General features: G+C 39.0%; 1 protein-coding gene across 1 annotated transcript in view; it reads left to right on the top strand.

Moving 5' to 3' along the window:
• Positions 1 to 12,271, top strand: part of spata6l (spermatogenesis associated 6-like) — a 71,327-nt gene that overhangs the window by 33,534 nt on the left and 25,522 nt on the right. The window contains exons 6-7 of the mRNA XM_063068999.1: positions 2,070 to 2,194; positions 9,903 to 9,995. Coding sequence (XP_062925069.1) covers positions 2,070 to 2,194; positions 9,903 to 9,995 — 218 coding nt within the window. The remainder of the gene's footprint in view (positions 1 to 2,069; positions 2,195 to 9,902; positions 9,996 to 12,271) is intronic.

Below are 12,271 nucleotides of genomic sequence, written 5' to 3'. Positions count from 1 at the left end.
CTTTTACCTTAAGGTCTCTGATCAATTCTGGTTCATTGCACAACACCCAATCCAGAATAGCTAATCCCCTAGTGGACTCAACCACAAGTTGCTCTAAAAAAACCCATCTCATTGGCATTCTAGATATTGCCTTCCTTGGGATCCAGCACCAACCTGGTTTTTCCACATACTTAAATTTTTTGACTTCCTGACTAACAGACTTCAATCAGTAAGGAAAGGCCGCACCAGCTCCTCATGATAATCCCTAAAACTGAAGTCACTGAAGGTTGTGTCCTCAGCCCCCATTCTACTCCCTATGGACTCATAGCCAGATTCTGTTCTAACCCCATCTTCAAGTTTGCAGATGATGCCACTATTTTGGGCAGTCAGAGGACGGGAAGGAAATAGAAAGCCTAATGGCAAGGTGTGGCAACAACGTTTCCTTCAATATTATTAAAACAAAATATGCTGGTCATTGACTTCAGGAAGGGAAAAATGCACATGCATTTCATCCACATTGCCGAGATTGAGAGGAGTGGAAGCTTTACTTTCCAAGTGAGCGTCACTAAAAGCCTGTCCTGGTCCAACCACAGAGACACCACGACCAAGAAAGTGCATCAGCACTTCTTCTTCCTCAGGAGCTAAAGAAGTTTGACATGGCCTCTTCAACCCTCACCCATTTGTATCAATGCACCATAGAAAGCATCCTAGCTAGATGAATCACAGCTTGGGTAACTGCTCTGCCCATGACCGCAAGACACTGCAGAGAGTATGGACACAACAGAACACATTATGGAAACCAACCTCCCCTCTATGGACTTTGTCTATACTTCTCACTGCCTTGATAAAGCAGCCAGCATAATCAAAGAACCCACCCAACCTTGGATATTCCCTCTTCTTCCTCCTCCATTTGGGAAGAAGGTACAAAAGCCTGAAATCACATACTACAGACTCAAGGACAGCTTCTATCTCACTATTCCCTTGTGAGATAAGATGGATGCTTGACCTTGTAATCTATTCATAATGACTTTGCACCTCATTGTCTACCTGCACTGCACTTGCTCTGTAACTGAAAGACTTTATTCTGCATTGCCCAAAATGTTTACTGTTTGTTCCACTCCATAGATGCTGCCTGACTATTGAGTTCTTCCAGCATTGTGTATTTGTTATTCTGCATTCTCTTATTGCTTTATCTTGTACTACGTCCATGCACTGTTGTAATGAACTGATGCAGATGAACGGTATGCAAAACAGGTTGTTTACCTCAGTACATGTGACAATAATAAACCAATTTACTATTTACCAGTAACTAGTACATGTAAAAGAATACTGGATTCAATGTGCATAATGTTCTATTCATTGATGTCAGAAACTTGAATACTATTCTAATTTTTTCACATATTACTGCTAGTCTAAAACTAAGATCTGCTGAGGTACAAGTTCCTGAAATTAGCTGTATTCTCATTACCTGAAATCAATTTTTGGTTCAAATTGTATTTTCATGCTATTTTTGCTCCTTGTGGCCATGTTCCATTACTGCTCAGCAGACTTCCAAGATCTTTTAATTTTTTTTATCATTGTGAATATTTTGTTTTATTTTTTATAATATCCAGTCTTTGTGGTCAATTATTCATGGTTAGTGTGTCAAATTAGAACATTAATTGTATGTGACCTCTTTTCATAGATTAAATTTGTACTTGCTGGTTTAAATTGTTTTCAGCCTTGTTAATTTAACATTAAAATTTTTGAGCCAAGAATAATTCCAAAAATATTCCCTAATGTCTAGTCTTGTAATAGAGTTGGCAGTAAGCTGTCTGTTGTGAGGATACGAATGAGTTTTATGTACAATCAGTTGGAAAATAAGTATCCATGTTTTAGAATTTTAGGAAGAAAGCAGATAGTACACCCAAGCACTATTTGTGGTTTCTGAATATGCAGTTACTTCAATGGTTATATGTCAGTGCGTCAGATACATTTGTAAGACAGCACTTGCATAATTAGTGATGAACCATTTGAAAGATTACTGGCAAGTGACGACAAAAGGAAATTTGTCAATTGTAGCTAATGGTATTTTTGTTTCCTGGTTGTAGGAAATGAAACACTGGCAAACTATGAAGATGATACTAGAAATTTCTTATTTCCTGAGCCCAAGTTAACTCCTTCATACCCTGGAGTGGATAGAGAAGTACTGATGAAACGACGCTCAACAGTTTTCGTAAGACATTTTTGTTTGAATCAGCATTTATAGTTCGGTTTATGATTGTTTCCAATGTAATGTGCATTATAAAGTTAATTAATTTCAATACGTAAAAGATTATATTTGAATAGCTCTGGCTTAAACTTTGACTTTCAACCATGATCTATTTAACAACAACTAAAGTGCATGTAACCATATAACCATATAACAATTACAGCACGGAAACAGGCCATCTCAGCCCTTCTAGTCCGTGCCGAATGCTTACTCTTACCTAGTCCCACCAACCTGCACTCAGCCCATAACCCTCCATTCCTTTCCTGTCCACATATCTATCCAATTTACTTTAAATGACAATATCAATCCTGCCTCTACCTCTTCTACCGGAAGCTCGTTCCACACAGCTACCACTTTCTGAGTAAAGGATTTCCCCCTCGTGTTACCCCTAAACTTTTGCCCCCTAACTCTCAACTCATGTCCTCTTGTTTGAATCTCCCCCACTCTCAATGGAAACAGCCTATCCACGTCAACTCTATCTATCCCCCTCATAATTTTAAATACCTCTATCAAGTCCCCCCTCAACCTTCTACACTCCAAAGAATAAAGACCCAACTTGTTCAACCTTTCTCTGTAACTTAGAAGCTGAAACCCAGGTAACATTCTAGTAAATCTTCTCTGTATTCTCTCTATTTTGTTGACATCTTTCCTATAATTCGGTGACCAGAGCAGTACACAATACTCCAAATTTGGCCTTACCAATGCCTTGTACAATTTTAACATTACATCCCAACTCCTATACTCAATGCTCTGATTTATAAAGGCCAGCATTCCAAAAGCTTTCTTCACCACCCTAACCACACGAGATTCCACCTTCAGGGAACTATGCACCATTATTCCTAGATCCCTCTGTTCTACTGCATTCTTCAATACCCTACCATTTACTATGTATGTCCTATTTTGATTAGTCCTACCAAAATGTAGCACTCACACTTATCAGCATTAAACTCCATCTGCCATCTTTCAGCCCATTCTTCTAACTGGCCTAAATCTCTCTGCAAACTTTGAAAGCCTACTTCATTATCCACAATGCCACCTATCTTAGTATCATCTGCATACTTACTAATCCAATTTACCACCCTATCATCCAGATCATTAATGTACATTTGTATATGACAAACAACATTGGACCCAGTACAGATCCTTGAGGCACACCACTAGTCACCGGCCTCCAACCTGACAAACAGTTATCCACCACTACTCTCTGGAGTCTCCCATCCAGCCACTGTTGAATCCATTTTACTACTTCAATATTAATACCTAACGATTGAACCTTCCTAATTAACCTTCCGTGTGGATCCTTGTCAAAGGCTTTACTGAAGTCCATATAGACAATATCCACCGCTTTACCCTCGTCAACTTTCCTGGTAACCTCATCAAAAAATTCAATAAGATTTGTCAAACATGACCTTCCAGCACAAATCCATGTTGACTGTTCCTAATCAGACCCTGTCTATCCAGATGATTATATATACCATCTCTAAGAATACTTTCCATCAATTTACCCACAACTGATGTCAAACTTACAGGCCAATAATTGCTAGGTTTACTCTTAGAACCCTGTCAACAATGGAACAACATGAGCAATATGCCAATCCTCCGGCACCATCCCCATTTCTAATGACATTTGAAATATTTCTGTCAGAGCCCCTGCTATTTCTACACTAACTTCCCTCAAGGTCCTAGGGAATATCCTGTCAGGACCTGGAGACTTATCCACTTTTATATTCCTTAAAAGCACCAATACTTCCTCTTCTTTAATCATCATAGTTTCCATAACTTCCCTACCTGTTTGCCTTACCTTACACAATTCAATATCCTTCTCCTTAGTGAATACCAAAGGAAAGAAATTGTTCAAAATCTCCCCCATCTCTTTTGGTTCCACACATAGCTGTCCACTCTGATTCTCTAAGGGACCAATTTTATCCCTCACTATCTTTTTGATATTAATATAACCGTAGAAACCCTTTGGATTTATTTTCACCTTACTTGCCAAAGCAACCTCGTATCTTCTTTTAGCTTTTCTAATTTCTTTCTTAAGATTCTTTTTACATTCTTTATATTCCTCAAACACCTTATTTACTCCATCCTGCCTATATTTATTGTAGATATCTCTCTTTTTCTGAACCAGGTTTCCAATATCCCTTGAAAACCATGGCTCTCTCAAACTTTTAACCTTTCCTTCCAACCTAACAAGAACATAAAGATTCTGTACCCTCAATATTTCACCTTTAAATGACCTCCATTTCTCTATTACATCCTTCCCATAAAACAATTTGTCCCAATCCACTCCTTCTAAATCCTTTTGCATCTCCTGAAAGTTAGCCTTTCTCCAATCAAAAATCTCAACCCTGGGTCCAGACCTATCCTTCTCCATAATTATATTGAAACTAATGGCATTGAGATCACTGGACCTGAAGTGCTCCCCGACACATACCTCCATCACCTGACCTATCTCATTCCCTAACAGGAGATCCAACACTGCCCCTTCTCTAGGTACCTCTATGTATTGCTGCAAAAAACTATGCTGCACACATTTTACAAACTCCAAACCATCCAGCCCTTTTACAGTATGGGCTTCCCAGTCTATGTATGGAAAATTAAAATCTTCCACAATGACAACCTTGTGCTTACTACAAATATCTGCTATCTACTTACAAATTTGCTCCTCAAATTCTCGCTCCCCATTAGGTGGTCTATAATACACCCCTATAAGTGTTACTACACCTTTCCCATTCCTCAGTTCCACCCAAATAGCCCCCCTAGACGAGCCCTCTAATCTATCCTGCCAGAGCACCGCTGTAATATTTTCTCTGACAAGCAATGCAACACCTCCTTCTCTTGTCCCTCCGATTCTATCACACCTGAAGCAACAAAATCCAGGAATATTTAGTTGCCAATCACACACCTCCTGCAACCATGTTTCACTAATAGCTACAACATCATACTTCCAGGTATCAATCCATGCCCTAAGCTCATCCACCTTTCTTACAATGCTCCTAGCATTAAAATAAAATGCATTTAAGAAATTTTCCACCTCTTCTCTCTGTTTACCACTGACGGTGCAAACAACTTCACTATCTCCTTTTTCTTCCTTCTCCCCTACATCTGTTCCTACACTCTTGTTCCCCTCCCCCCCCCCCGCCTTGTATCTGGTTTAAGTCCACTGGAACCTCTCTAGCAAACCTACCTGCAAGAATATTTGTCCCCCTCCAGTTCAGATGTAAACCGTCCCGCCGGAACAGGTCCCACCTTCCCTGGAAAACTGCCCAATTATCTATAAATCTGAAGCCCTCCCTCCTGCACCATACCTTCAGCCACGTGTTGATCTGCACTGTCTTACTATTTCTAAACCCAGCTGCACGCGGCACTGGTAGCAATCCTGAGATTGCTATCCTGGAGGTCCTGTCCTTTAACTTGGCGCCTAACTCCCTAAACTCACCTTTCAGGACCTCCTTACTCTTCCTACCCATGTCATTGGTCCCTAAATGGACCACGACATCTGGCTGCTCATCCTTCCTCTTGAGAATACTAAGAACTTGATCAGAGATATCGCGGACCTTGGCACCAGGGAGACAACAGACCATCCAGGATTCTCGATCTCTTCCACAGAACCTCTTATCTGTCCCCCTAACTATTGAATCCCCTATCACTACTGCTCTCCTCTTTTCCATCCTTCCCTTCTGAGCTGAGGGTCCAGTCTCGATGCCAGAGTCGCAACCACTGCAACCTGTCCCTGGTAGGTCATCCCTATCAACAATATCCAAAATGATATACTTACAATTGGTGGGAACGGCCACAGGCATGCTCTGCTCATTCTGTCTATTCCCCTTCCCTTTCCTGACAGTCACCCAGCTATCTGTCTCCTGACTCTTACGGATGACTATCTCTCTGTAACTGCTGTTTATTTCTGCCTCTGCCTCCCAAACGATCCGAAGTTCATCCAGCTCCAGCTCCAGTTTCCTAACTCTGTTTGTCAGGAGCTGCAGCTGGATGCACCTTTTGCAGGTGTAGTCATCAGGGACAATTGTGCTTGCCCTGACTTCCCACATACTGCAAATGGAGCACTCAACTGCCCTAACTGCTGCCTCCATTACCTACTCTTAAGGTAATTAAATTAATTAAAGGAATTTACCTGGCCTTACCTCACTTGGAGTGAAGCTCATCCTCAGCCTCTGCTCACCAAAGCCTCTTGAGCCAAAGCCTTCCTACTCTGTCTCCCTCTACTCCGTCGCCCACTCCGTTAATCTGCTCACTTTTTAACTCTCCCGCTGTCTCACGGTCCGACCTTCACACGCTTGTGCAGCTGTGCCCCGTTCAACTGCCGCAGAAATGACCAAAGTAATTTGGGATACTTCTACTGTCTTTTGTCTGGTTCTTTGGAACCAACACTCCTGTACTCAATGTCCTGTTTCCCTGTTCCTCACTAAATAAATGCACAATAATCTACCCACTACTAATCATTGACACAATCTTCATGTGTTCCTTATAATTCCAGCATGCTATACATTTCACTGCTTGTTGTACCATAAAATTCGTAGTAAAAAACAAGGCTATTCGACTAACCATACCTGCACTTAACTGGGTGTCGGTCAAACTAATGCAACTAGTTGGTAAGACAAAAATTCATCTTTGGCTGTTGATGTTAAACAATGTCGGAGCACAAGCTGCAGGATCACCTCAGTAAAGCTGAATATGAAGGAGGGAGTACACCTATATAATCAATACACTAGAACACATTTAATATCAACAATTAAAAATTAATTCCAATGATCTGCCCTCCAACAAGAAGGTCCTCTGCGCTACAAGAAATAACTGGCATTTTAATAATAAAGTTTATAATAATCGGTCCATGCAAGATACGATCAACCTAACAGAAGCATTGTAGAATTTATGGATACACTAATATAAAAGCTCGGTGCATGCACATCCAGACTAAATAGATATATGAAATGCGTCAGATGAAGAAAATAAAATGATCAGTTCTGGAACAATGAGAAAGGTTTATAGAGGACATTAAAATTAAATTTGAAGCAACATTATTTCACCAACCACAATAACAGAATTACCAACAAATACAGAGATAATGAACTTTCGGTCTAATATCTGCTTGAACAGGGTGACACACAATCAAGAAGCAAGCTGGATTGGGGAAAGAAAAGAATGCACTCACACAACTGAAGACATGCAAACACCTGAAGTTACGATGCATATGCTGAAAGCATTTATAAAGAATACCCAGAACTAGAAAAGTACTGGCAGTGATAATATTCACAGTTAATTGGTATAAAAATTTACTTGCCTTCATCTATGCTTATTAATACATATCAACAATTTTGTTAAAAATCCTGAAAAATTGCCCAAATTTTTGACAGAAGTAATACAAATCTCTTACCCAAAGGAGGAATCACCTTTAACTCACTCTTTAAGTTAGTGAATCAGACAAAAAGAGGTTATGAAATCAGAGACAGCCAAACAAATTATACCTTGACACAGCTTATCCACTCCTTCTTCAGTAAAGCTAAAGCAATTAATTCAAATAGTAGAACTATTTTCTAAAGAAATAAACATGAACTTTGGACTAGATAACTGCAGTACATTAAACATAAAGAAAGGTACAATAGAGCTAGTAGAATATAAAACAGAGCAGCAGGATACAATACAACCCATGGATGATATGAAACATATACTTGTATCTGGAATATCAACAAGTAAAGAAAATAGATCATAGTGCAATAAGTGGAAAACTTTTGGCATAATATTTTGGTCCGAAACAAATCTGGAAAATTTACAAAGAAAAATAAGAACAGAAATGACAAATTTTAGAAAACACTATATACACTCAAACACACTTAGATTGACATTACCCAGGACAGAGGAGAAAGAGGAATAACAGACATAAAATTTTGCACAACAGTCTGCTAAAACTTCTAAGGATATATTTTCGTTAATGAAAATATGATTCAGCATTCCATGTGAACATATACAATTCTGATAAGACTACTAAACTACTAAACCTAAATGAAAGCACTACCCAGAAAAATGAAGAGATTATCACCGCAGAAGAAAAAGTTAACCGACGGAAGAGCATGACCCTCCATGGAAGATATGCCCATGATCTGAGCAGACTAGATATCGACAAGGAAACATCGAGCACCTAGCTCAGAGTTGGAGACTTCTTCCTAGAAACAGAAGAGTTCCTTGTGGCAACCCAGGATCGGGTGGTTAACACAAAAAATATCAAAAACACATAATAAAAGATCAACAAATTCAAGACAATAAATGCAGAAGATGCCAAGAGAAACCAGAAACAATCCAACACATTGCAGAATCCTGTAGCGGTTTAACTCAATCTGATTACTTACACAGGCATAAATGGCAAACATCATCCACCAAAATCTTGCTTTAAAATACAAACTCATAACATACACCATACCTTATTATAAATACAAGCCTGATCTAGTTGTATAGTGAGAATCCTACAAATTATATTACAACCGATCTCTTACTACTGATAGGGTAATCCATAATAACCATCCGGATATAATATTACAAGTAAGCAAACAAGAACAACTTATGCAATGGATATAAACATTCCAAACACATGTAACATACAGAAATTAATAAGTGAAAAACACTAGAAATATGCCAAATTAAAAGAGGAAATTCTTGTATATTGTCCCAATAGTAATATCTACAACAGGTATCAACCCAAAGTCTCCGGAAAGCCACAATACTAAACATCACTAGAATAGTCAGGAAGTTGCTAGCAATTGAGAAATGAGTGTGCTTGGCTATGCTTGAACTTCAGGTTTGCCAGCTTGAGCTGAAAAAATAATATAAATCAAGTAAAATAAAAATGGTCATTTGGCATAGATATGGCCTGTAAAGCTGTAGCCAACCATCTTGATGATTCATTTCATTTCTCTTCTTACCTATTAAACCTGTGTTGTAAAAAGTGCACTATTGCTATTTTCTGCATCTATTAAAAGGATTCCACATTGTTGTCCAGAAAAATTAGATGCATTTTTGACATTTTTTTAATATTCTGTTATTTCAGAGACTTTAGTTCCACATTCATTGTCCTTGCAAGCATAGGAGAGAGACTCGACAACCCTCACTATTTGCCAATACATATTGAAGCAAAACACTCCATTGATATTGTATATTCCTTACATTTTGTTTGCTGCTTTTACACCCTTCATTAACTTCAACATGTTCAACATATAGCAATGATAGTGTATTATTAAACAATTAGAGTATATATTTATATAAGAGCCTTATTCAAATGCATCGTGTCATCAAGGAAATAAAAGCAGGAAGTGCTGGAAAACATAATAAATAAATCAGCGTCTAAGGAGTATGAAAGACAGCCTCAGATGAAAGGTCATTGACATGAAAAGCTAATCCTGTTTCTCTATCTTTCATAGCATTTTCTGTTTTTTTTGTGTTTTGTTTCTAGCGTCTGAAGTTCTTCTGCATTTCATTCCCATGCAGTGATTTCTGCCCATGCCTTTCCAAACAATTTAATCAGGAAATTGTGAGAATTGTTCATTGTACTTCTAGTATGCACATATTGCAAAGTTAACTTTTAATATTTAGATATAAATACATATATCCAAACAGTTCAGTATATTAGACTAGTAATTCCACATCTATATTGATATTTCAGTTACTGACACCAAAACTAGAATTTTCTACAACAACAACAATTATAGAGTATTCTTCAAGATCTGCAAAGAGAATTGCCTCCAGTTTATGTCTGGTAAGTGTTTCATGGAAATGCTTCGATTTTGAAAGACTCTTTGTTATGCAAACTGTGCTCATGATTAATGCTTCAAAACCATTTATGATGTAATGAAGAGATTAAATTGAAGATTTAGTTTATTTACTGTGATTACCTGTGATCTTCATGATTTGTACTGTCCAAAGTGCCTTAACTTTATAATGTCCTGAATTGACAACCAAATTATCTGTGCAATTCAATAAATTCATTGGTCTTGAAACTTTGTCAGAAATATGATTACAAACAGGTAATCCCCACATATTGGAATGATTGTATTACTAGAAAAACATATGTACTGCAATTTTCTGCAAAGTGGAACCCCATTTTCCATTAAATGCCATTTGATAATTGGAGCTGCATTTCTCTGGGATGTTTTATCCCATATTAAGCCATTTTATCAGCAAGGACAAGGTGAGCCAATACCATTATTTAACAGCTGAGGCTGGCATTACTATGTAAGTTTTTTAATATTGTATATCAATAATTTGGAGGATGGAATTGATGACTTTGTGGTCAAGTTTTCAGTTGAAACAAAGGTAGGTGGAGGGGCAGGTAGTATTGAGGAAGCAGGGAGTCTGCAGAAGGACTTGGATAGATTAGGAGAATAGGCAAAGAAGTGACAAATGGAACGCAGTGTTCGGAAGTGTATGGCCATGCACTTTGGGAGTAAGAATAAAAGCAGAGACTGTTTTTAAATGGGTAGAAAATTAAGAAATCCAATGTGCAAAAGGACTTGGGTGTCCTTGTGCAGGATTCCCAAAAGGATAATTTGCAGGTTGAGTCGGTGTTGAAGGCGAAAGCAATATTAGCATTCACTTCGAGAGAACTAGAGTATAAAAGCAAAGATGTAATGCTGGGGCTTTATAAGGCATTAGTGAAGCCTCATGGAGTATTGTGGGCAGTTATGGGCTCTTTATTGAAGAAAGGATGCACTGACATTGGAGAGTGTTCGTAGGAGGTGATTCCGGGTATGAGGAGCATTTGATGGCCTGGGCCTTTACTCGCTGGAATTTAGGGAATGAGGGGGATCTTATTGAAACCTATCAAATATTGAAAAGCCCAGAAAGAGTGGATGTAAAGAGGATGTTTCCTAGGATGGGGGAGTCTAGGACCAAAGGGCACAGAATCAGAATAGAAGGACATCCATTTAGAACGGAGTTGAGGAAGAATTTCTTTCGACAGAGGTTGGTGACCTGCAGTGTTCATTGCCCCAGGCGGCTCTGGAGGCCAAGTCACTGGGTGCATTTATTGTGGACATTGATAGGTTCTTGGTTAGTTTGGGCTTGAAAGGTTAGGGGAGAAGGCAGGAGAATAGATTTGACAGGGAAATGGATCAGCCATGATGAAATAGTGGAGCAGACTCAATGGGTCAAATGGCCTACTTCTGCTCCTGTGTCTTATGGTCTTATGGACAAGGCTTATGCAGTTGAAACAATGTTTTGTCCATTTTTAATTTTATTCACTTAGTACTGTTGGGGAAATAAGATTTGGATATGATATCACCATATCGACTACATTAGCAGTCAGAGCAGAGTTCCTCATTTCTCAGACTGTCTCCAGTCTGGGGACATGTGAACAGGCATCACAGAGTGCAGCACTGTTATGTTCTTCATCTGTAAAGCAATTTGCTGCAGGTGTTGGAACCTGGTTCTAAAACCATCCTGCTGGGGGAATACAGCGGATGGAGTAGCATCTGTGGAGGGAAATGGACAATGTTCGGGATCGAGGCTCTTCAACTGAAATGTGTTTATTAAATGGGAATACTAGGAAAAGGGATGTAATTTAAGGATCAGGGTTTATAGGAAAAGGGATGTAGAAGGATTTCAGTATGATAATGAGTTAAAGCAATGGAAGTGAAGTAAAGGCAGAGGAATTACTTCAAGGAGCTGGCCATGGTGGCTGCATCTCCCACAATACAGTGCGTCTTAAGAAATGCCTTAGAGGTAAAGAGTACTGAAGTGCTGTACCCTTGAGATGTCCGTACTCCTGTCCTGAGACTGGAGAAAGCATGGCAAATGAGGAAATTGACTGTGACTGCCAATTCAATCAATGTAGTGACATACTGTATATCCCGATCTTATAAAATTGATTGGAAGATGACACTAGCAGGGTTGGCAGCAGAACAGGAGAGGGTCCAGTGGAGGTTCCCAAAAATTATCCCGAGAATGAAAGGGATAATGTATGAGAGCTTGTAATGGTTTGGGGTATGTACTCACTGGAGTTTAGGAGAATAAGGAGGGATCTCACTGAAACCT

The sequence above is a fragment of the Mobula hypostoma genome, chromosome 16, assembly GCF_963921235.1.
Source record: "Mobula hypostoma chromosome 16, sMobHyp1.1, whole genome shotgun sequence".
NCBI lineage: Eukaryota > Metazoa > Chordata > Chondrichthyes > Myliobatiformes > Myliobatidae > Mobula > Mobula hypostoma.
This window is presented reverse-complemented; position numbering and strand designations above follow the sequence as displayed.